The 26,624-nt window shown below is 46.3% G+C and overlaps 2 protein-coding genes across 4 annotated transcripts in view; one reads left to right on the top strand and one right to left on the bottom strand.

The window, feature by feature from the left end:
- Positions 1-26,624, bottom strand: part of ccdc28a (coiled-coil domain containing 28A) — a 116,480-nt gene that overhangs the window by 64,985 nt on the left and 24,871 nt on the right. The window contains exon 4 of the mRNA XM_062561592.1: positions 23,324-23,394. The gene's annotated coding sequence lies outside the window, so the exon portion shown is untranslated. The remainder of the gene's footprint in view (positions 1-23,323; positions 23,395-26,624) is intronic.
- On the top strand, positions 1,492-26,540 carry LOC119219884 (prospero homeobox protein 1-like). Of its 3 annotated transcripts, none has more exons than XM_037475367.2 (7): positions 1,492-2,623; positions 5,219-5,629; positions 5,711-6,322; positions 6,573-7,781; positions 10,965-11,072; positions 16,016-16,210; positions 25,085-26,540. In XM_037475367.2, exons 2-7 carry the CDS (start codon positions 5,279-5,281, stop codon positions 25,268-25,270), a joined length of 2,661 nt encoding a protein of 886 aa, XP_037331264.2. In that variant the 5' UTR covers positions 1,492-2,623; positions 5,219-5,278; the 3' UTR covers positions 25,271-26,540. The 3 variants fall into 3 exon arrangements, with proteins under 3 accessions (XP_037331264.2, XP_037331272.2, XP_037331281.2); XM_037475375.2 differs by having other exon boundaries at positions 1,493-2,623; positions 5,219-5,647; positions 5,732-6,322; XM_037475384.2 differs by having other exon boundaries at positions 1,493-2,623; positions 5,732-6,322.

Consider the following 26,624-nt stretch of genomic DNA (forward strand, 5'->3'; position numbering starts at 1 on the left):
TAACATAGTCTTATGCTAAGAGAGTGATAATTGTCTGTACTGAAGTAACGTGTGAACAGCAGAATGATTCAGTTTCCATTTGCAGCCGTGTGTGATACGACATCTTAACCTGCTGTCATATCTCCCATGTGGTCTAGTGCTGGCTTTCGTGTGTGTGTGTGTGTGTGTGTGTGTGTGTGTGTGTGTGTGTGTGTCCGACTGCTCGGAGACGCCATCTCTCTTGCAAGCAATAAATGGACTTTTACAACTTTGATCATTCATCAAGACTCAACAAATCATTCTCTTCTCCTGTACTAGTAACAGAAATATTCCACAACAGCCTCCTGTGTGTTTGGGTGACTTGCTCTCTCTTTCTCTCACACACACACACACACACACACACACACACACACACACACACACACACACACACACACACACACACACACACACACAGTAGTGGGGGTCATCGCCACATCAGGCATGTAAACACACATAGGGTCGATGAGTTAAAAATGAAATGTATTTCCTGTCATTGTGAAAGCAGCAGCAACAAACATTTTTAAATGTCAATTTCATTTTATAGCTGTAGAAATTTAGCAACTGCCGTCAAACTCTTTTTTTCCTGTGAATTGCCACAGTTTTATTTTTTCCTGCGTCAAATTCTGAACATTTTCAGCTGTTTTGTAAGCAAAACGACCCCGTCCTCTTTACCCGGAAAAGCCCCCCCCCCCTCCTTCATTTTGACTTACAGTTAGAATACCGGGATCTTTTATGAATCCATATCTTGATAAATATTTTTACAAAATTTCATCAGCTAAAGATTTCTGCGCATCCAGCTGCGCACTGCAGGTTAAACGATGAATACATGGAGAAAGAAAAGGAATTTACTGTGAAGTTACTAAAACCATAAAGCGGCTCCAGCCGAGAGGAGCCGGGCCTGTGCGCCTCCGCGCGCACGAGCAACCCGGCTGGCACGGAACATTCCCCTCTTGGTGTGTGTGTGGGGGGGGGGGGGGGCGCTTTAATAATGATCTGTAACCGTATGTCACAGCGGACGGGGATGCTAAATAATTGTGTAAGTTGGTTTGTCGGAGAGTCCGCTCAGATTTCACATTGCGCCAAAATGGACAAATCCCGTTTGCATTTGGAATGAACTCTTTTTAAGCAGTGCTTCAGCAAAATGTTTTTAATAAATTACAAACGCGCTTCATGTGTAGGAAATACGTGTCCGTGGCTCGAAAATACACTGCGCGTGTATCCACGTATTCTCTAATCTGATTGGACATAAATGGCTTCTAAAAATAAAACAATAAATGTCGACGTGATACTTAAAGTTTCACTTCTCTCTCACCTTTAGTTTTTGTTGTTCCGTGAGCTTTTCTTGTCTCTCTCTAATAAACGGTGTCATGCGCAAATTAAACTCCTAAGTCTTTTAAGTTTGAACGGTTTTAATCGGATTAATGTCACAAATAAATAATAAGAAAAATCACTTGACGTTTGTGTGAATCTGATTTCACTCTCGTGGTTTCGTAAATGCTGTTGTTATTCTTTTAATTTGCTGCGCACTCGTTTCACTGAGCCGCGACACTCACAACTCACCGCAGGAAACACAACGCTCAGCATCAACAATTACCTTTTACCAATATTTGACAGCACACGGGACACGGAAGGCCGATATTCTTATGAAATAAATCAAAATGTTCGTCGCTGGATCTTTAGGACACGTGTTTCCCACAAGGCCTCACAGTTGGAATCTTACTCCAGAAGGACGGAGCGCAGTCTGGATTGGTTCAAAGCAAACCCCCGCTGGGCTGAAGGGTGTGTGTGTGTGTGTGTGTGTGTGTGTTTGTGGAAACTTCTGTGTCTGTGTGATGATTGGTTGTGAGGAAACAGGTGCCCTTAAAGGCCGCGCACCTGAACATGAACACACAAGTTATTTCGTATTTAATGACACAAGTCTGAAAGTAAGTACATTGACTGCTTTGATTTGGTGACGATGTGTAAATATCACAGGTAAACTTTGACCTCGCCTCGGTCCCCAATTACAAAACCTCGGATGAACGCTTGAACACAGCAGAGGGAAACTTTTAGTCCGGCTCAAGTCTAAACGTTGCTGTAGGTTCTCCGTCTGGTGAACCAGACCCTGCGCTCCTCTCTCCTCCCTCTCCGCGCGCTGTTTTCGGGGGCTCCTTATAAATAAAATGCAGCGTCCCCGGTTCCTCTTCCTTATTGGTCAGGGGGAGTCGTTACCTCACTCCGGGGCAGTGACGCGGCGTCTTCACGTATCCTTCACGCGCGTCTCCTCTTGAGTCTTATTGAGAGTCTTGCTGTCGCTCAGAGAGGAAGAGACGCGATTCAAGACGAGCCGATCCGTGCCGGACGGACCGGGTGCGCTCCATTCTGCACACTTCCCGTCCCGGGAGGAGAGCGGTGCACACGAGCTGACTCTCTCCCCTCTCTCTCTCTCTCTCTCTCACCCGCACTTTCCCCGAGAGTCTCTCTCGCTCCCTCCCGCACACACACGCACACTCTCACGCCGGCGCTTGCGCACGCTCTGCATCTTGACGTAGTAACTCGCGGCACTGAGCGCAGACCCGTCTGTCGTGTTCGGCTTCTCTTCGACGGAGCGACTTGGAGAAAAGTAAGTGATTCTTTACCCGCATTATCAATGTCACCCGTGGGCTCGTAGAGTCCGTGTGCGCGTGTCTGGGTGCGCGCGTGTGATTTGTCCGCTGCGGCTCAACTTCGAGCCGACGGGTCCATCCTCGTCGCGCAGCGCCGATCCAGAGAGTTCGGATGCTTTTGGGACTGTTTTCTGAAGCAATTCGGGCTCACGCGCACTTGACGCGCTTCGGTCCGCTCGCGGTTGTTGAGGAAATGGTTTGTTTCACGGTTAAAATGTGCTTAACTTTGGCGGCCACTTTGTGGTTATTGACTTTACGCACCTGCCGCTGCTTTGTCGTGAGTTTTATTAGCAGAGGACATCGAAATATGTATAAAACCTTCTTCTAATATTCAGATTCTCAGCCAACCAGGAGCGACATCCTCTTGCTCTCAAGTTTCATTTTATTCATCTGTAATTTAACATTTAGCCTCATTTCCAGAGAGCTGAAATATCGCTTAAAAAGAGCGAATAAACCTCTGTACACTATGAATAAAACATCGGCTTTACTAGAAAAGAAAACTATCTGAGCGGTGAGTTCTCCGCCCACTGCCGTGTTATTACCGCGGAATAATTGCTGTTTGGAGGGGCGCAAACGTCTCTATCTGTGCGTAAAAGTATACGCTTGTGTTGTGTGACCAACGATAAACTCGTTATTTGGTTCCTCTTAGAACTGCACAGGGGCGTAAAATGTGTGCAAATTACTATCACAAAAAAGCAACTCATCCTCTTTTGTCTGTTTTTTTGTCTATCAAGATATTTATAAAAGGCTTCTCGATAAAGTACAGGATAAAGTACATTTTCACACGCTTGTATTCTCTAAATGGTGTCATAAATAGTTACTCTACTTCCCATTTCAGTTCTCATTCGCAGAGCAAAGTTAGTCCTTGCTCTGCAAATGCAGATTAAAACCAAAGCGTCCGCTGAGCAGTCTCACATCTCCTTTCAGGATTCACCTTTAAACATGAATGCAACAGTTGCTGAACTTGTCTATTTAAACATTTTGTGTTTTTCTCATGGGGGCAGGAAACACAACCAAGTTTTTAAGCTCTTTCGACCTCCAAATGAAAACTGTTGGTCTCTCCCTCTATCTATCTAGAACTGTGTGTGTGTGTGTGAGAGACAGTCCTCTGCCCAGAGGAACCAACCACACAAACACAGTATGTGCTGCATATGTGAGTGTATCTGGGTCACTGCTGGCCCGGCGCTGAGGACATGAGTGGTTTTTCCCTGAACACCTCTCGTCTCAGAGTCACATTCACACTAACCTCCCTGCCTGTTAGGAAACTAATTCATTTGGTAATGGCCCTGCTTTTCTGTCCAAAATGGGAGCGTGTTAACAGTGGAAAACTGCTGCGCCGCCGTGGACACAAGCACAGCTCGGCCAAACTGTCGCAGGAAGCAGCTTCCAAAGATTTCCATAGACCCTGAAATCACTCACAAAGCAGATGCAAACATGTAACGTGTCGGAGGACCAGAGCGAGGCATCCGCCTCTCTTGGTGACGCTTTTAGACGTTTTTAAATGAAATATGAATATGAATATGAATGAGGAAAAGTCTGATTAAGCTCAAAACTTTTCTAAATTTCTAAAGGCTTACTTTAGAAATCAGTGTTATTTGGTGCAGGTCAGAATATCCTGCAATTATAGATCTTTATTTTCGTCATCTGTAAATATCAGTCAAGTGAGTCCAGGTATTGGTGACAGATTAGACAAGAAGCCAGCTGTCTTGTTTAGGTTTGCATTACACAGAGATCTTGGTAAAAACACCCAAATGGCACCCATTTGCAGGAATATTCTCATCAAAATGAAATAAAGTAAATCCATAATTGATATTAGCAAATCTCAGTTAACTACCTATTTCTGTAAAATCCTATGAAAAATGAACACAAAACCTGTTTTCTTTTGTTAAATTCTTCTGACAATAAGCGAGAGCCTGTCGATTCTTCACATCACAAGATGCAGAAATCAAGGTTACCTCTCAGGGGACAGCGAGGATATGGAAAATGATTTATGTTTTGAAAGGCAGGTGTTGATTCTCCTTGAACTATTTAAAAAGCTTCTTTCTCACAGTTGTTCCCATGGCTTTTGGTCTAGAAATGCACCACATGTCATTTTAAGAGGTGCTGTAAATGTTTTTTTTTTTTCACGGGGGATTCCTTTAACGTCTGCCGTGTTTAATATAGTTGAAAATGTAAAACGTGAGATGATTTAGTGAAATAAAAATATGTGTAGGCATTGAATGTCTTTTACACATGGAGATTTTATTCCTAGGAATTATTCTATTTTACATTTTTTTTAAACACAAATGAGGAGGATTTTAAATTAAATTATTTTTTTTTAATCTAAATTGATATCATAAATATATATTTCAAATATATAATTCAAATATTTATTTCGTATTAAGTCGTCAAATACATTTCAATGATTTGTTTTCTCTGATTGATAAATGACCCCTTTCTGCACAATTTTGCCAAATCCTAACGATCTCATTTGCGACATGAAAACGATATAAATGCTACTTTTTAGGTGATGTTTGAATCACGGCAAGTTGTGTTTACTTGTGTTTGATCAGGTGACTCATCCTGCGTGTCTGCGAGGACCCCTGGTCATGTCCGTTTAGCTCCCCTGCGTGATGCCTGATCATGACAGCACCACCCTCCTAACCAGACAGACCAAGCGCCGGCGCGTCGACATCGGGGTGAAGCGGACTGTGGCTTACACGCTATTCGGCCACGCCAGGGAGACCCTTTTTGACAGCATGAACCAATCACACAGCCCCGACCAGGACGCAGACTGCTCGCTCGTCGGTCACGGGCATGGCGGCGCCAACGGGGAAGGAGAGAAGTCCAATGTTTTGAGGAAGTTGCTGAAGAGGGCCAACTCATACGAAGACGCCCTGATGCCGTTCCCTGGAGCCACCATCATCTCTCAGCTGCTGAAGAACACCATGGGCAAGAATGGAGGGAGCGACTCGGGCTTCCAGGTATACACGAGCACACAGGTAGTGCCTTTAAACACTCCTCTAGCCTCATTGTAAATAAGGTTTGATTTCTTATTGATTCAGTCCTCCTGTCCTCCATCACAGGGCAGTGGAGCTCTGTCCAGCGGGGGCTCAGAGATCCACGCAGAGGACGCCTGCAGCAACTCCTCCCGCGACAGCCCGTCCGACTGCCTCTCCCCCGGGCCCCCCCTCGCCCCTCCCCCGTCCTCCTCGTCCTCCTCCTTCGGGCGACCACCGCCTCCTTCGAGCCACAACTCCCACGCTCCCTCTCAGCCCCTCTCCTCCTTCGACCTGGACAGGCTGTCGGACGAGCACCTCCGCGCCAAGCGCGCCCGCGTGGAGAACATCATCCGCGGCATGAGTCACTCGCCACTGGTCCGGTCCAACGGCGACCACGGCCAAGAAAGCCACCGCGAAAACCAGAATTGCAGCAACGGCAGTACCGACCACCGGAGAGACGGCAGCGCCCACAACCACAGCCGCAGCGACGGCCCTCCGTCCCTGCTGAGCTCGCCGGGCTCTCGGGGCGGTGTGGTCGGCGAGGTTTACAGGGAGAATAAGAGAAAGCAGCGCCTGCCTCAGCAGCAGCACAGCTTCACCCAGCTGGTGTGTTCCAGGCAGGAGCAGAGACAGGAGGAGAGACGGCAGCTCAAGCTCCAACTGGAGGACATGCAGGTTGGTGGACGGGGACGGCCAGAAAAAGACGAAAAAATGCACCACACACAGCTTCACCCAGCGCATATTTTCAGTTTAGACGGGTAGTTTCTAGTTAGTTGATGCTACATATGGCCTGTAAAATAATAAGAACCCTGGATTTCAGGAGTAAGAGGCCAACTTTCTAATGTGGCACAAATTCATGCACAACATACTCAGCATGGTAACAGGTGGACATGTTCTGAAACAATCTCTGTCCTGTGTTGTTCAGAAACAGCTGCGGCAACTGCAGGAGAAGTTCTACCAGATCTACGACTCGGAGACGGAGGAAGACGAAGACAACGGCGGAGAGGCCGACCGAGGCGGAGAAAGAGAGGACGACGGCAACTTGTCAGAGGACAGCATCCGCTCCGACGGGCTGGAGGAGAGGCACAGGAACCGAGGGCGGCGGGGCAACGAGGACCTGTCTGAGCTGGACCCGGGCCTCTTCCTGGACCGCGCCCGAGCCCTCCTGCGAGAACAGGCCCTGATAGACGGAGAAATGGAGGACGACAGGGAGGAGGCGGAGAGGACGGTCAAGAGAAGAGAAAGGGGAGCAGGAGAAGGAAGGCAGTTGGCGGAGACGCTGAAGCAGGAGCTGAACTGCGCCGTGTCCCAGGTCGTCGACACCGTGGTCAAGGGCTTCTCCTCGCCCAAGCGGGCCGTGGGTCACCACCACGGCCGCCACAGAAGCACGCCGGCGGCGCCGTCATCTTCCTCCAACTCGTCCTCTTCTTGTCCTCCGCCTTTCGGCCCCCTCCCCTCCCTCACCCCTCCTTCACGCTTTGGCGGCCTGGGCCTCAGTATGACGGCCGACGGCAGCCCGACCCAGAGCTACCACTCCTCCGCCCAGCGGCTGCACTGCTTCTCCGATGTAATGGTCCCGAGCCCGCTGGACTCATTCGGGGGTTTGAGTGGCCGACTGAGCGGCGTGCCGGCGCCCAACGACCAGACAGAGGCCCTGCCGCTGGTGGTGCGCAAGAGCGGAGGTTCAGGAGAGAACACTAACGCCTCTCTTCCTCCTCCTCCTCCTCCTCTTCCTCCTCCTCCTCACCACCCCTCCCTCCACCCCTCTCCTCTCACGGCCTCGCTCGGGTTCAGCCCTCCGTCCTTTCGCCACCCGTTCCCTCTCCCCCTCATGGGTTACCCCTTTCAAAGCCCCCTTTCACACGGGGGTGGAGCCGTCTACCCTCCGGGGCCCAAGGACCATCATCGGTCCTCCCCCGATTCTATGGACATGACCCGCGAAGCCGTCAGCCTCAGAACCAAACTGCCATCGCTCGGCGGGGGCCATCTCAGTCACCACCACCACCACCACCACCACCACAGGCAGAGCTCGCCAGGGCAGCACGGGGCGGAGGGTCTGTCCCTGTCCCTCATCAAGTCTGAGTGTGGGGACCTGCAAGACATGGCCGACATATCGGCGTACTCGGGCAGCACCGTATCCTTACCACAGTACCAACGTGTGTCATCTCTTGCTGTCGTGTGAATTCCTTTAGTGCTTTAATTCGTTTTAGCCTTGGGTCAGGTTGTCTTTCCCTTTGTTTAGTTTGATTGACATCTGTCAATGCAAAACTACAAATACATAACATTTTAAGCGTCGCTCTATGTTATGTTGGGTAATGTTCTGATCTATAACTAATTTTAATTAATTTTACATTTATATATGATCTAAGCACTCAGACACATTGGTACTAGTGAGGATTACATTGAGCTTGTTCTGATGGGATTATTGTCATGGTATAAGGGACGTCCTCGTATTTCTTCTGTATCCTTAGAGTTCAAATCGGCTGTGATTTCATGTGCTGCGCTAACAGAGTCATTTGAGTCCTTCGTGTCCAATAATCTGCATTCATTGTTTCCTCTCTGAGGCGCTGAGATGAAACGGGCCGCCACGGGTCGCGCAAGAGAGGGAAGATTAAACAGGTCGCGCGCTGCTCTTTTAAGTCTTTGCAGCAGGTTGTGGTGTTTAAAGGTGCTGAGAAGGGCTAGTGAGCTCCCTCCCCCCCCCCCCACACACACACACACACAGGCTGAGACACTCTTGTACCGTCAGGTTCTCTTTCATCACAAAGACTTTAAACGCTCAAAGCAATAATATATTTGTCTGTGTGTGTGTGTGTGTGTGTGTGGGGGGGGGTGGGTAGGACCATGTTGATAGGAGCTCAAAGCTAATCATATTTCAAAGAGCACAGGAAACAAATAGGTGAGCGCTTGTCCTTATTGACGGTCTTCAGTGTTTAGCTGATCGTCTCCCTCCCCGTGGTCGTACGTCTCTCCCAAACGTCTCCATTTGAGAAGCACGCACACACACACACACACACACACACACACACTTCTTCGGACCACTACTCGATGCACATACACATACGTGTGCACACACAAACGCACTCTTGAAGAACAAAGTGAAAAGAGAAATGAGACTTTGAACCTGCCAAATAGGAACTCCTTGCAGCTGCGACGAGGGCGTGATCACAGTGTCGTCTTCAAAGACAGTTTAGATGCTGCTTTAATTAAAAAGCAAATATTTGACACGTCTCTTGATCCTGCTCAGCCGTTTCATTCCTAAATGCTTTCCCGTTCATTTAGGAGAAGAAAAAAAAGTCTTTGAAATTGGACATTAGTATTTCAAAGATACTGACCACCCTTCAACCCTCTCTTTTTTATCTTGTAGGTAAACGCGTTTATTCATTAGAATACAGAAAGCCTTCCGCTTGAGGTAATCTACCTTTTAAAGGTTTTTTAAATGATGTTTAAATGATCAACACAAAGCTTCTCAGACTGGAGGATTTTCTTCTTTTCTCTGATTGTTCATGTAAATGGAAGAACTTCCTTTGGAAAACTAATAATATTAAGTGGTCCCCTTTGGCTTTTGCATATTGTGTTTATTTGACTATTATATCATTATTTTAGTGACCTTAATTATTACTCCAGTAATTAAAAAGATGACTGAAGTGACACGCATGTTATTTTGTTAGACAGCTGTGGGCAACATTTTGCTTCATGTTTCTTTCTTTTGTCTCTCTCTCAATCTAAAATCAGTACTTAAAAAAGAAAAGAACATATAGATACATATATTGTTTGAACTGTCCTTGCTCACGTTCACCTGAGAGACCCCCCCCCCCTCACACACACACACTCTCTCTCTCAGGTCTGTGTTTTTACCTAATCCTTTGTACAGAGCAGACCAGATGTCCACTATTCATTTATGATTTTATCCCCCCTCTCTTCCCCTCCCAGTCCCCCCCCCCCCCCGTCACACCTCCCCCGTTCACACACAGACACACACACACACCTGGCAGCAAGGTCAAGTTACAGCTGATACAGCGAGCGCTGCATTAAACACACAGCCACCCTCACAGATGTGCTGCAGGAGGAACAAAACACACAGTGATTGGAGCCACGGAGGAAGAGGACGACTCGAAGAGGAAGCTGCTTATTCACCGACTCACTTTAGCTACTGTTACACACAAACGCACACGCATGTATCATGTGACCTGGATAGAAAGTGACAGGTTGGCATGAATGTGAACTAGGTGATGGTGCTGTTGATGTACCTGCTGCTGAATGAATGATGGATGAGGCAACGTTTTTGTGTCATGATCAGATGCCTTTTTAAAGTGTTCTATTTGTCACCACAGTGTGTGTGTGTGTTTGTCACCACAGTGACAAACAGACGGACGGACCAGCGTAGCTACACTTTATCTAAAATCTGTCTGTTTAGACAGAAAATCACAAAAACTAGTGGGAAAATGTTCCTCCTTTTCTGCTTTGAAGCGGCTCCCTCTTCTTTTCCCGATTGCCGATGCCACTCTCTTCTTCTCTCCAGCCCTATGGGGCCCCTGGGGTTTCTGTGTGTGTGTGTGTGTTTGTCTGGGTGCTAATTGACCTTGCAGGGGGTTCCATTGATTGCCTCATCTTCTCTGATAGATTATAGCGCTGTTAATGTGGTGGGGAAATGGCAGCGTGGTGGGGCACAGCTGTTGTTTCACACACACACACACACACTGTGCACCCCTGCAACCAGGGCCTCCACAATTATTATATTCCTTGTTGCGGGGCTTGAGGACGCGGCTGCAGAACAGTGACTGTGGGATGTGATTCAAAGGCGGCAGGTGTTTGCTTTCGCTTTGGGTGTAAAATGGAACGCTGAGCGGCCACTCTCACCACTGCACTGGCTACTGCTTTTTAATAATTCATGAATAAAAAAGGGAAGCGGGCACAGCTTCTATATTTCTCTATCTGTCTACAATGGTGCTTCTATTTGCTTTAACTGGCATTTTGTGGAATCAAAGCCTTTTTATCCAGGGCACGTGATGAATGAACTACTTAAATATCGAACAGACTCTCGCCGGCCGTATTGTAAACTTTTAGAATTCAAGATTACTGAGTTTCCTTTTAGCCAAAAGATAATCTGGCTTTCCTCCGGTTAACTGTGTAGCATGTCTAATGCTTTTATTGTGAAAAGGAAGGAAGGAAGGATTGGATCTGGTCATTGTACACTACAGCCTATGTTTTGCCGTGATAAGCCGATCCCTTCACAAGAAGATTGCTGCATTAAATTAGTGTTTAGCGTGAACATGTTCCTCAGAAGTGCTTGTTGGCTCCTTGACGCTCTATTCAGATCCAGGAGGGCTTGTCTCCCAACCACCTGAAGAAGGCCAAGCTGATGTTCTTCTACACCCGCTACCCCTCCTCCAACATGCTCAAAATATTCTTCTCCGACGTCAAGGTAAGACCTTCGTCTGCTTTTTATTCGTTTTTTATCAACCTTGTTGTCACTGTTCTCTCCTAATTCTAATTCATTCAATCCCTCTTTCTTTGTTTTCATCCTGAATACAATGTCATTATTTCTGCCGTTTTTCAGCAGAGGTTTGTCATAATGACAGACAGGGTTTCAACAGACAGGGAACTGAAAGGCAGCAAATTCATGTGTTTTAGGGGGAAAAATGACGAAACACAATTATCAGTGGAAGGATAGGTCTGGGTGAGAATATTTTGCGTGAGCTAGAAATACTGGAGGTGCTGTTTGCCGGGTCGAGACAGAGCGAATCTGATGGCATCTTTAGGATCACAGTGACAGATGGGCTTGATGAGCTGTCGTAAACAGGTGATGCGCTTAGAACGTCTTTTTGTTGTCTTTTTGATCTAATTACTCACAAACTTTCACTGATATTTTCACGCTCACTTTTATGCATTACGTGACATTCAGTGCAGTGCGTTATTCCGTTACTCTCTCTTACGTGTGTGTGCGTGTGTGTGTGTCACAGACCCTAAAGGGCAGATGGGTGCTCCAGTCTGTCACTTCTTTGTAGCATAATTAGAGTTTCTGGCCTTAATCGGTTTGGGACTAGGGGGGGGTTGTTAACGCCCACTTTCTCTCGCTCACACACACACACACGCAGACCTCAGCCCCCATCTCCCTTTCTCACACACACACACACACACACACACACACACACACACACACACACACACACACACACACACAGCGCTTTCACTCTCACTCTCACCGACATAAAAAGAGAAATTGAACTCGCTGAAAGATGAACATTCAAACAAAGATAAACAAAGATTATGAAGTCAGATTAACAAACATGTTAAAAGGAGACGATGGAGAGTGTGCATGCGTTTGTGTATCAGAGGTTTTGAGTAACACGGCAGAGGGGGCGAGGGGAGGGGTTGACAAACAAATGAAAGGGATGACAACAGAACAACAGCTTTAAAACAAAGGCGCTGATTGTTTACAGGCTGCCGCGGGTTTTGCAAAGCAGCATACGGCTCCTCGGCGGATTCAGGACGCTGTATTCAAATGAGCACACACACACACACACACACACAGACCAGCTGCCCTTCGGCTCATATTTGTGGTGACCACTTACTCGTGGCAGTGCCACATCCTCGTCGGCTGCCATGGCAACAAGGGTCGCTGGGACAGCACGTTGCTAGGCAAACACAAGGTTGCTAAGATCACCTGTGATCAGCACTGAGTCTCAAAACAGTCAGACCTCAAAATGTTACAAACCACAAGGCTTTAAAACTTTCTAATATTAGTGAGAGCCACCTGTTGATAAAAATAATTAAACATCATCTTCAGGTTGAATAAACACACTAAAGAAAGGCTTCAGGCTTTAAATTGGATCAGACTTTTGTGTCACCTGCAGCGCTTTGAAAGCAGTGAGTGTGCTCCATGAAATAATAATTAATACATGGGTCAAGATTTGCATCCTTCAGTAGTTCTGAAAAAGAGACTGTAAATGATTGAATAGCGATTGGAACTCGGTAGTGACATTGATCGTTTCCCATAATCAGCTTACTTATCGCATCCAACTCTTAATCATCAGAGTAAATATGATTAACATTTATGTGGCCAAATAAACTGCAGCTTTGGGCTTTAATTTGTAAAATTGATGAATTAGGACTGATTAGTTAATGCACAGGCTCAGTTTGGAGATTAATTGTTAAAGCCAATATCAATCTGTAGGTTTATCTCTAAATTGATATTCAATTAATCTCCCTCATCTCGACAAACATGGATTTAGATTATGGGATGTTTGCAGGGCTTTGGCCTGAAACTTTGCTCAGCAGATGGAGAGCATTACTGAAGAGGCCTCGACCACAAACAGCAGGTTTATCGCTTTTCTACTGGAATTTACTGTCAGAGACTAAACCAGATCGCTTAGTTTTTTTTCACATTTTAGTCACATTTGCAGCGACAAAGCATCTCTCATTGTACAATCCTAAGGATTAGCACTAATTCATTCATTTAAAAACTGTAAAGATTTGATTGAAATTAAGGGACGCGTCGGTTCCTGCAGCAGTGAGGCTTGCTGTTGTGGTTTTAATGAAAAACACTAGAAGTATCAGCCTAACTATACGTCACAATGCAGCATCAGATCAGTGTTATGAAGAAGAATATATTGATTTTAAATTCCTTTAAGAAAATTCCACTTTCTTATGACTCCAATTTTATGCAAACATTCACATTTTAGTTTTAATTGAGACGTAATCCCAGTTAATCCCTCAATTTTATCTGTGGAAGGAGCTCTGCAGATGTAATTTTGCTTAATAAAAATATAAATCATGGATAATCCTGTTTGTAATGAGGGAGGCTGTTCTTTTCAAGGCTTTGGTGTGTGTGTGTGTGTGTGTGTGTGTGTGTGTGTGTGTGTGTGTGTGAGTGAGATTGCACACCCTGTTGCTGTCTGTCTCACTGTGACTATGTGTGTGTCCTGTGTCATTGTCCCATTGCATACATTACAATCATCATTACCATATTCCAAAAATCCGGGTCAATGTCTCTTTCTCACCCTCTCTCTTACCCCTACTCCCCCCCCTCCTTCCCAGGGAACAATAAGTAGCATGTGTTAGGAGGATCAGTCAGATTCCCTGTAAGGGAATTAGGGCCCTGCAGGGTTTCCCCTAATTGGACTTGAATGGACTTTGTCTATGGGAAACTGGTTCTTAAGGATGAGCCGCAGACACACAATGGCCGCCTCGCTCCGTGTGGGAAGTGGGTTGAGCTGACAACTGTATTAAGCACAGATGAGCAGGCACGCACGTACACATAAACACACACGGCACAGTGAAAGCTCTCGCCACCTGACCATCAGATATGTGACCACGGGAAGCTCAGGGCTCTGTCGCTCCATCTTGAGAGAGTCAGTGGGAGTAATTAAGACCTCGTTAAGACTGGATGAGTTTGGATTAATTAGACGCTCAGTGGCTCGGGGAGCTCCTTCCGACTCACTCACAACTTCCCTGTCAGTGGAGGATTTTCTTTTACACAATCCTGCACAGAACACGGACACGTTTATCGGCAAGAGCCTCTCAAGACTCTTGTCTAGAGGCTGAAATGACACCTCGACGCTGCCGCCTCAGCAGGTCCAACGCGTCTTGTCAATTAAAGCTGCACAGCCAATTGTTGGCATCATCACAAGGTGGAGCAGCATCAGCCCGTCTGGTGATTCAGGCTCAGCAGAACGCCATTAACTGCCATGCAATGTATTTCATTAACGTTGAAGACTGTGGTGACAAAATATGATGGCAGATCTCAGAATTTATAACCTAACACAAAAGAGATGGTATTCTCTGTATACTTCCCACACACACACACACACACACACACACACACACACACACACACACAGAGGCAGAAGAAGATGACGAGAGGAAGTTCCTACAGGAAACGTCCGTGTTCACACATTCACCTCGCCCTCTACAAAATGTGCCGAGCTACCACCAATATGGGGGAAGTGGGCAGATTCTTAAAGGATGTGTGCGTCCAGCATGGCCTGGGGGGGGGGGGGGAGCTGACAACGCCGCCATCGGGGGAAGAAGTGAGGGGGGGGGGGGGGGGGGGCACCCTGACACTCTCACTTTCCCCCTTTTTGTTGTAAACTGAAATGGCATTCCTTGAGCTAAGCATTTTGGCCCCCCGCCCCTTCCATTCTCTCTCTGTCTTTTGTCTGTGGTTTGTGCTGATTGTGATGACCTGGACGGGACGGTCGAGGGTTGGGGGGGGGGTTTGGGTTACGGTCTACATGGAAACATTTGCTAAAATATATATGTGTTTAAATTGGACAAAAGGAATGGAAAGAGGAGCTATATTATATTTTACTCCTCATTGTGTGTAAGATTCCGGTCCCTAACACACAGAGAATCACGTCAGCGCACAGGCTCCTCATACAAGCCCCCTAACCGTCCCTGTACCATGTGACACGTTATTGTTTGCTTTGCTTACCAGTGGGGATCTGGGAGAAAAGAAGACAGAAAAGGCCACTGCAAGATACTGGTGTGATACTATTATTATTATCTATCTTTGATTTCCTGCCCTTTGGCTTATTGAAAAAGTCAACTTTGACCATGTATGGAATCATTTCCATTGGTAAGACAGCCGGGTTCCTTTCAAGCAACACTCAACCCCCCAAAAACACACTTTCCCCTGCCGTCATCATGCTTTGTAAAACCAGCTCCCCTTGCTTCTGCTGAGCGTGCGCGCACGCACACACACACACACACACACACAAACACACACACACACACCCACACACACCAAGCCTGCCAATTATGCTCCATTACGTCACCCCCTCTGACCGCTCCTGAAAAAAAGATCTCTCTCTCATATCTTGCAACAATACCGAGCTTAATCTCCGCATCAAAGCCGTTTTTCCACTTCACCGAACACACACAAACACACACACACACACACTTTCACTCGGCGAGTAGGTATGTGCTTGTATCAGAGATGTTAAACAAAGTATCACGTTAGCAGGGCGTTAGCTGCGGTTGATGAGAGATGTTTAGTGCCGATTCATGCTCAGTCTGACGTATCACAATAAGATCATATCAAGATCATATGTGGGTCCTTCTTGGTGCACACTGTGTTTTATGGGTAATGAGGTGGATACAGTCAGCTATTTGAGGAAGTTTAGGTACGTTTGATTTGCGTGGTTGAAGTTAATTGGTGCAGTTCACTAGTAAATCACTACTTTCCCAGTCACTCCAGGTTTTCTTTTCTGTGACTTTATAAGTTGAGCTATAATTGTACACCATGTATAGACATATATCTAAATATATCCATACTCCATAGTTAGCATTTCATTTTAAACTCCTCAAAGAGTCAATATACAATTGCCTCTCTAATGAAACACAATGGTTGTTTTTGTTCGACAGTTCAATCGCTGCATCACCTCCCAGCTGATCAAGTGGTTCAGCAACTTCAGGGAGTTCTACTACATCCAGATGGAGAAGTTCGCCCGGCAGTCCATCAACGAGGGCGTGACCGCCTCGGAGGAGCTGGTGGTGAGCCGCGATGCCGAGCTCTTCCGGGCGCTCAACATGCACTACAACAAGGCCAACGACTTCGAGGTGAGCGCTTTGGCTTTGTAGCCACAACAGTCGCCCCCTGATGGCCAGCGGAGAGAATGCGAGTTTAACGCACTTTGCCACCAACGTCCCCCTTTTTTTTGGAATTTTGGACAAATGTTTGATTCATCACTATAATCACTATCACTAATCACTTTAATTTATTTGTTTGGTGTAATTAACTCAATAAGCCAGCAACTTGTTATTTTTTCCCCAAAAAATGTTAGCGGTTAATGGAAAGAGAAATGAAGATTCCCGTCAAACTGGTTCTCGTTTCACTATTTCAAGCTGAATTAAAACTCGATTCAGCAACTCTCAGACGTCCTCTAGCAGCTCAGCCGGTCCGAGCGCAACAGTCACCTCACAATTGTGCTGAGGTGTGGATGTCGCAGCGCGTGCGTCTGTGTGTGTGTGTGTGTGTTCGATGAGGCGAAAGAGGACGCCGCTCGAGGCGCGGGTGTCCTTGTCAAAGCGATTTGTAGAAGTCACATTCCCTCACTCACTCTTTCTCTCCCAATATTGGTCTAAGGGGACCTGAGGGCCCTTCCACTATTCAACGTAACATCAGCAGCATTTAGACGTCCATTAGCGCACACACCTCTGCGCTGACACGCGCACTTTGCCTTTCTGCTTAAGGGAAGGAAACACTGCAGCTTAGTTGGAGCTCAAATGCATGAAGAGAAAGATTTGCAAGCACAACACTCACACACAGACACACTCACACACACACACACACAGACTTTAAGCTTTCTAAGCATTCACGCTGGAGGAATAAACAGCAAATGCTTTGCATGACTTGAGTCAGGTAGCTTTTCACAGGTGTGTGTGTGTAAAGAGGCTGTGCAAGCAACAGACACCCACATGCAAATCATCTGTGTGTGTTTATTTTTAGGGACTAGGGGAAGGTTTGTACTAAGCAGGGACTACGAGAGGCATGACTTTGGCTCTGCAACTACAGAACCACATACTTTAAACTATTCCCCGAGGCATCACTGACCCTTCTTAATGCATTTACCTCCTCCTGGCATCTAGTACTTTCACTTCCTCTTAGCTAAATATGAAAAGCGACTTCCAGACACTTGAAACCATATTTTCCATATCACCATATCTTCAAATAAAGAGTCGGAACACACATTTATGTTGGAAGAGATTAGTCAATTGAATCCGCACAAACTCCACAAAGAATTACACACAAGCGCAACTAAATATTGTGTAAAATGATTACTTGACCAATGAGTCGACTTCAGTAAAACAACACGTGCGTCCTTCAAGTGTGCAAAGGAAGGAACCTATTCTTCTCGTGTTCTACCTCCCTCCTTGCATCCCTCCTTCCCTTCGCCTACTCGCCCTGAGGGAACATTAGCGACTAGGGACCCTGCCTCCCTCCCTCCCTCCACCCACTGTCAAAGTCAGAGGCGTGAAACTGGAACCACGGCCGATTCAGCAAGTCTCCCGATACATACACACACACACACACACACACACAAAAGTCTTATCCTTTTGCCAAATTTAGCATCATCAGAGTTCCACCTTGGTTTGTCCCCCATCACACCCACCTCAACTCCTCCCCTCCTTCCTCCTCTTTTTGCTCTTTCCTTGCTCCCTTTCCTTCCTTCCACCCCTCCTGCTGAATCTGTCCTCTGTCGATTGTTCTCTCCGTCCACTCGTCTCCTCATTCTCTTCTTCTTCGATCCCCCTTTCATTGAGCTTTGTTCCTCTCTGTCCCCTGCTGTCTTTTTCATTCCATCCTTAACTCCTCTGACTCCAACTCTTTTTTTGCACTCTCTAAAAACTCTTTTAGCATTTTTTCCACTCTTCATCGGCCTCATCAACCTTTCATCTTTGTGTCCAAACAGCTTTTATTTCGTCCATAAAAACCTGGCCCTTTTCAAATTACCTGCCAAACGAAGGCCTCGCAAGGTTAAATAATTAGCATTTTTTAATGCTTTTCTGAGGGAAACATGGGGACATAAGAAAGCATTCTTAGGTCTGATGGGTTGAAAAGGAAAGCTTGTGTCATTAGTAGAGGAACATGAGCAGCATTTTAAACAGTCCTTGTGCATTACTGCCGAGTGAAAGGTGAGTCTAATTTGTTGCGGGTTTGTGTGTGCGCCGTCTTCTGGTGTTGGCGTAAACAGGCCTCAGCAATTACAGCACATTCATTAATTACCTCCTCCCCCCCCCCTCTGCAGACACATTCACTTTCAACTCGTCTTTGTTGTTTACCTCTCTCTCCATCCTTACCCTCCCCTCTCTCCTCCTTTCCCCTCCAGTCACTCGTCTCTGAAACTATTTTCTCCTAATTGCAGCTCTGCCCACAAACTAATGAGGAAGGCAAAGAAAGAAAAGGAGGCAGGAGAATGGGGAATAGTCTCATCTTCAATAAAAGAGAAAACAAAAAGAGAGACGAGAGATTTTCTTTGCCAGGACACTCAGGGAAAGATGTCAGCTTCTACTTTCTGCCAAGAGGAAGAGAAACGTTTCCCCTTTTTTGTAATAAGAACAGATTGACGAGCCGAGCGCTCTGACCTCGACGTGTGTGTGTGCCTGACTGTGTGTGTTAAAGCTTTAGGGCGATATTTGAAGCCCACCTCCACAGCAGCGTGTTACTAAGACCTGCCAGAGCACACTCTGCCCCCCCCCCCCCCCCAAACTGAACACAAACACACAAACTAAATGTGAAGGGGAAGAAGTTGTCATGTTTTGGTCTGTGTGTGTCGGCTGGACGGGGACAATGGGACGGTTTAATGAAGCCTTCTAGAGGACGTTCTCATCTTTCCAGTTCAAGGATCCTCGCTGCCTCCGTCAGCACCGAGAGACGGCACAGCTGCTCCTCACACACACACACACACACACACACACAGGAGAGATATCCTCCCTTGAAGGGTGGGTGTGGCTGCTACCAAAATCTGCCCTTTGACTTTGAACGACACACACACACACGTGCACACACACACACACACCTGGAGGCCACACAGTGGTCACACACTCACATTTCAGAGCGATCTGGTTTCATAAGCTGTGCACTTTATGAAAGGCTAAACTTCCCATGTCTTTCTCCGCCGCTTCAGGTTCTTTGTTATCCTTTGTCCCCCTCATTCATCTATTCACTCATCTTTTCTGCCTCGTCTTCACACGAGTCCGCTGAAGAACAAAGGTGGGTTTTCCATCAGGTCTTCGTTTTGCACAGAGAATGCTCTGCAGCTTTAAATAAAGGCTTTTAATCATTTTGTTATTAATCAATGAAGACACCACAAACTACTAAAGATCTGTCTGTCTGAATCCATTGGCCTTACGTTTCTTCTGCTCGTCTCATCCACCTTTTCATGTCTTCTATTTGTAACCTACCCAGAAGGCAAACACCTGTTTCAAAGACTACACCTGTCCCCTCCTCCCTCTTTCTCCAACTCTGATCTCTGCCACAAACTGAGCACAGAGCTTTGGGCAATTAGTACATCTGACTCAGCAGAATTTGTGTCCTTTTTCAAGTGTTTCACAACTAGAGACACCAACTCTTAATATCTTTAATTGGACAGTTTCAATCTTTGCGTAACTTTGACCTACAGCTCGATAAGTTGTTGTTCATGCTTGGTTCCCTGATGAGCCTGAACAAACATTTTTGAAAACAAGGTTGAACACACACACACACAAGCCAATAATCTCTGTGAAAACACTCTTTGTTACTGTCACTCAATGTTATTTAGCCAGTATACGAGCACCAAGTAGCTCAGTCTTCCCCACGGTCTCTGTGGCGCTCGGCGGAGAGCGGTGCGGTACAGACAATGCCACCTGTCACTTTCTGTCACTATAATTATAGCTATCTGCTTGCAGTCTGTGTGTGTGTGTGTGTGTGTCTTAGTATTCCAGTTGAGAAGAAGAAGGCATCATCTTTGTCACTGAGCCTGATTGGAGTCACGAGGGGGCGGTGAATGCATGTGTGTGTGTGTGTGTGTGTGCACCTCGGTCTTCCTGTATGTGTGTGTGTGTGTGTGTGTGTGTGTGCGCATGCAGTGATTCCCTTCCCCTGCCCCAGCTGTCTCCTTAGCTTTAACAATAGGCCTGGTAACAAAGACGTGGCCTTCAGCCTCCGTCATGTGATACTAGTGGTCTGCAGCCTCTCAGTCAGATGACCCAGGCCTTTGTCCTCTATGGGTGACACACACTTGCACATACACACACACACACACACACCCACGGAACCACAGAACACCCACACCAATCCAGGGAATCACAGCACGTGTATAAGCGGACACACGCAACCTGTAGTGTGCGTAGATATGAAGTCACACAAGAAGAAAAAGACACACACACGGTGATGAGATAGTGAGAACACACACCCACACACACACTGAGACACAATCTCAGGACGCAGACCCTTCCTCTCAGTCACATGCAGTGTGAACAAAGACAAACTTTATTGCCATTGTCCTGGTGACAGTGAGATCAGTGACTAATTGACAAAGGAGCCGCGCAGAAAGGAAACATATTGCTGATGTCCTGCAGGAGCCTCCAGGCCTCGTTCCTCTCACTTCACACTTTAAATGTCCGGCTGCTATCTCCCTGCCGCGGGTATGGGTGACTTGGAAAAGACTCATTCGGGAACGTGTAGGAACAAACAAAGTTGTGTATAACTGAGGAAAGAGGAAAGTGTCAAAAGGGGGGTGGGGGAGTAGCGGGGGTAACTGGAGTCTGGACACAAATGAAGGCGCGTCCATTCCACGTACGAGTGGTGCTAGCGCGAGGCTCGATCCAACCAGAGAAGCACAAGCATCTGCTTTGCAAAGATAAATAATGATTCAAATCTGATCAGGATGCAAATAGAGATGGAAAATTTCACATCAGAGGTTCAGCCACCATGAGCTGAACTGAGCACATGAGAACCACAGCAGGTCCTCCTTTTTAACTCAATGAATCACTCAAACAACCTCCTAAACATCCGACAATAGAAAAACAACAGTGAGTTAGTTACCCAAGGCATCAATGCCTGTAGATGGAGAAATGATAAAAAGAAAAAGGCAAAGAAGAGTGAAATGACTCTTCTGTGGAAGAGTGCGTGGTGTGTGCGTTGTGTGTGCATATGTCCCTCCGTATTTCCCTGCCAGGGTGTGTGTGTGTGAGACGAAAGCCAGGCCTGATAGCAGGGAAAGAGGCACAGAGAGAGAGGAGAAGAGGAAAGAGGAAGCAGATGCTTGTGTGTCGGCACCGATGACCTGTCCACTTGCACAGGGTGACAAAATAGAAAAAAGCAAAACCTTGAGACCAAAGATGATTTCGAAAGGGACCTAAAGTACATAGACCTAAACTACGCCTAACAACACACTAAACGAGTGTACACACACTAAAGTAAACATTGTCAACGTCTCAGATGTTAATGGACGGAGGTAGAAAGAGCAGAAGAGAAGGAACAACACAAGCAGCCTCCTTCTGTTTGCACACCTAGACATCAAACATATGGTGTTTGCACAGTCATTTCTTAGGAGCCTGGTGTGTGTGTGTGTGTGTGTGTGCAAGGCGGCGAGTGAGGATGGAAAGGAGACGGAGGGGAGAAGCAGGTGGAGACGGAGGGGGGGGTGACTGGGTGGAGGCGACTGGGGACACACAGCCCAGACGTCTCCACCAGTCACTCATGTTGAGAAAAGGAGACGGAGGAGGAGGGGGAGGGGCTTCTCTCCAGGAGGGGAGGGGATCAGTGGGCATCAAGGCCTTGATACTTTGGTGTTTTGTTGGTGCAGACTGAACGTAGACGTCCAAACACGGGGGACAGGAGGAGTAGCATCACACGCTCTGTGAGCATACTCCCGATAAAAGTATTTCCTGCGTGATGACGGTTGATGTTCCACATGTAACTCAAGTCTGTGCTAAGTATTATTCTATTTTGGATGTGTTAAAATGGGACAGTGTATTCATAAAGAAGTAACCTACTTACAAAGGGCTCTACTTTATTCTAAAAATACGTTAGAGTGCAACACAGCCCTTTTGTGCTCGAGGTCTGCACTCGAAGAAACGACTAAATTAGGGAAGCAGACGTCACTGTTGCTAAGTGCCCGTCTGTGTGCTGCTTCTGCTCTCAGGTTCAATAGTGATGGTTTGGGTTGCTTCTTGTTTTTTCGCTGCTTGCTGCGACCAATTAAGCCTTATTAATATGAACAACATTCAATTTATTAAAGTTGAATTAATGTAACTGTGGTCCAGAAGCTTCCTGCTTTGAGATAAATGCATCTTTATGTTTGCTTTTCATATACTATGATGACATGTGCCTTCACTTTCCACCCCTATTAAAACAAAGGTTTAAAATTACTGACATGAAACTGAAACCGCTGTGGCAGACACCGACATGCAAAGTCACATTTGCATTGGACGAAAGCGACAGAGTGGAAAATGTTTGAGGAGGGGCGGAAAAAGCTCCTGTTCCCACTTTTAGAACAGCTTAAAGTGAGCGTAGTTTGGGATTTCACTTTTTTACGACAACTCGTCCAAGAGGAGATGAGGGACAGAGGAGCCAACGAGGAGCTGGTGAGGGAGAGAGAGGATGAGAGAAAAGGGAGGCAAGTAGAAGGGAGGGAGGGACTCCCAGTAGGCCTCTTTGTTGGGCAGCGATGTAGAGATTTACAGACCCTTGTCCTTCTGTGTGTGTGTGTGTGTGTGTGTGTGTGTGAGACGAGAAAGTAATTGATCCTCCCTTCATCCAATATTTACCCAACAAACCGGAGCGATCATGCGAATTATGTTTACTGGGAAGTGACTATTCTTTCTCTTTCTTTCTCCATTCCTCGCTCTCTCTCTCTCTCTCCTGGCAACTAGACACCAAGATCCAAGCCAGAAGCAAATGACACACAGACACACACACACACACACACACACACACAGACACGCACACACACACACACACACACACACACACGCACACACACAGGACACAGGCCCATCTGTATTGATGATGGCCTAATTTAGATCTCTTTATTGGACTGATTTACAATAGTAAAAAGAATCGGGGCATCTGTGCCCCAATGTGTGTGTGTGTGTGTGTGTGTGTGTGTTTGTGTTGAGCTGACACCCGGCCGGACGCACAATATCCTCCACCACTGCATTTCATTCTTTCTGCTCGGGTTCTCCTACCTCTTAGTGGATCAGCGGATGGTGGCAGTGGATGTTTTCCTCTCCTTGGCGTCTCGTCTTGTTTTAGCAATCTGAGTAAAAAAAAAGTGGAAAGGTGTTGATAAGTTGAAGTGAACGTGAGATTTCAGCAGTGATTTGGTAAACCATAAGTTGATCTAGTTTTGCTGCCGTTTAATTGATAATATTAAGTATTATATTAAGATTAGAGAAAAACAACTAAAGGATGAAGATGATTCAGGAGGGAGGAGACGCCTCAAAGGCACATTCATCTTCAAGAGCAAACACAGCTTTCTACTTTTATTTTTCCCAGTGGGAAAATTCACAGAAACTATTAAATGCAGCACCTTGATTTTGGGGCTTTTGGTATTTTTGCTCAGAGATACAAAAGGTTTGACTTGCAACATTTTACAACAGATTAGATGATTATTATAACATAACTGATATAAAATATTAGCAGCAGTGTAAAATCCATCCTGTGTGTTTGTCTGCAAGTAGGTGTGTGTGTGTGTGTGTGTGTGTGCAGAAGTGTCTGTAGCGGACAGTGACAGAGGGCCTCATTGAAATAACTGTGGCCTCAAGGGGCTGAGAGGGTAGGTGAGGGGAGAGAGTCTACGAGAGTCCAGGGAAGCATTTAGGCCCAGTGTGTGTGTGTGTGTGTGTGTGTGTGTGTGTGTGTGTGTGTGTGTGTGTGGGATGATTCATCCGTTCTCGTGGCGGCTAACCTTGGCTTGTCCCGCCATGCGTGACGGGGCGCTCTGTCGTCCTCTAGGTGTGTGTGTGTGTGTTTATGTGTGAGAGAGGGTTTGTTGGGGTTTATAGGAGCATGCACCTCGTCTGGAAGAGGCCGCCCCCTGCGTGTGGGTCTGTGAGTGTGAGTGTGTGTGAGTGTGTGTTTGCTTGTGCGTCTGCATGCAAGAAAAAGAAGAAAAAGACAGACCAAAAGAGGGGTAGTGAGAGGTTGTTCCCTGTCTTTGTATGATCTTGCCCCCGGGAGAAAGAGCAGAAAAAAGAATGATAAATGTGTATGTGTGTTAATGCTGTCAAACACACAGTTATACATTATCACACACACACAAAAGCCTTGCAATGACAATCCCTGCAATCCTTTATTCTTGTTTAAACAAACACAAACACACACACACACACAACTTTTCACCTGCCATTGTCAAGGACTAAAAGTGTCATGTGTCATCACATGTGTGAGCCTGCGTGTGCATAAGGAACTCTTGACCACACACACACACACACACAGCTGGGGGCCTATAAGGAAGGGGAAGTACATTATGGGGAAGTGGACAGCTGAGGAAGAGCGCGGTACAGAAATAGTAAAACACAGCACGGACACCTGAAAGTCTTGATCGGTTTCAGTCTCAGAATCACTACTCTAAAAGTAACCGCTTCATTTCCACCGTTCACTACAACAGTTTCTTTACAAAGAAGCACCGCTTTATGGTGTTGGGTTTATCATATATGTGAAAATGACAAAAGTAAACGGCTCAGACCATCGGTGGAGTGACGAAGAGGAAGCAGCTTTAATGGCGGAGGCGCTCATGAAGAACCATTTTGACTTATCTTTACTTTATCTCTACTGTGGGATCATGTGCAAAGTCTGGCCAGAAGATGCTCTGCAACCAACAAACAAACACGACCTCATACAGAACCTCATAAAAGATTTAAATTCAGGCCATAAAGAGGAAGTTGATTGGCCTTTAACTCTTGATTTCCTCTCACTCTCCTTTCCCCTTTTTTTTCCGCCCTCAGGTTCCTGAGCGATTTCTGGATGTTTCCCAAGTGACTCTGCGCGAGTTCTTCAACGCCATCGTGGCGGGAAAGGACGCCGACCCGTCCTGGAAGAAGGCCATCTACAAGGTGATCTGCAAACTGGACAGCGAGGTCCCCGATGTGTTCAAATCCCCCAACTGTCTACAAGAACTCCTCCACGACTGAGCGGGCGAGCGGGACAAAACCTCCGCGGGCCGAGAGGAGACCGGACGAGAGCGCCATTAGTCAGCGACTCCTGGAGAGGTTTGTTGATGGGTGTTTTAAAAATGAAGAGGAACAAAGGATCCTTCTTGAGGAGACAGAGTCGACTGGTGAGACTTTTATAACTTAAAGCAAAGACGGTGAGACCTGAACCTCCACGCAGCTACAGAAAATCTCCTCTGTCTCCTCGTTCTCCTCCACCTCATCAAAGCGTGTGCTCCCTCTCTGGAGGAAGGAAGGCATGAGGAAAATGAGGGATCAATCCTCAGCCTGGGGGGGGGGGAGGGGAGAGCTAAAAATAAAGATCATAATATATTAAAAAAAATCTTTTTATTGTGGATGTTTTTAAGTTTGATGGACATTTTTGGAGAAGTGATGTTTCTGTATTTTCTTGTCCTTTGTATTACTCTTCTATGACCCTCAGTTACTTGCATAGATACACACTCACACACACACACACACTCACACACCACTTGAATAGGAAAGCACCGTAGCATTCCCCAATCCTCACCTCAACCAGGAAAAACTGGACATGAATAAACTTGTTGTTGTTTATTTCCCTTCCTTTGTCCCCTGCTCTTTTTACTCCTTACTTACTGTAGTGAGACTTACTGGGTGTTTGTTTTGACCACGCGCCCCCCCTCTTCCTTTCCTGGTCGCCCCGTGATGCATTTGGGCACCCAGAGCATCAAAAAAAAAATCCCCAAAATCTAAATTTAGGACACAGCATTTAAGAGATTGAAGTACAATTAAAACTTTGTCAGAATCCCATGTAAACGTTGTAATGACTGATGAATAAGAGGAGGATCGCTCTGTAAAGCAGCAGCTCACTCCCACATGGAGCACAACATGGAAGGTGTAACCTTCTGCCCCTCACACACTCACAACAATCAGCTTTTTAAAATTGACTTCATGAATTGAGAGTCTGATTTGTCTGTTTGAGTTGAAATTGGCCCACTGTCTTTGCTCTGGGGGGGGGGGGGGGGCCGAGAGGAGCAGCCGGCCGGGTCACGTGTGAAGCGTTTTAACAGCAGAAAAAAAAAGACATAGGACAAAATGCTGATATTTGTAGCTTGTATAGATGTGACAATTACTCGGATATTGTTATTATTTATAATTGAAATAAATATTCCTATTAATGTTATTCTGATGATGATTATTAATGCTTGCTACAGATTTGACCAGTGGTTTTACTTATTGTTTATCCATCACACTGCAACATAAAATAAATTATTCTTTGACAAATATTAAAATAAATCGGTGTGTGATTGCACTTCTCTGTTGGACCTGCGCTCAGCAGAGGTGGAGAGGCCTGTGA

This window comes from Pungitius pungitius, chromosome 3 (assembly GCF_949316345.1).
Source record: "Pungitius pungitius chromosome 3, fPunPun2.1, whole genome shotgun sequence".
NCBI classification, from domain to species: domain Eukaryota; kingdom Metazoa; phylum Chordata; class Actinopteri; order Perciformes; family Gasterosteidae; genus Pungitius; species Pungitius pungitius.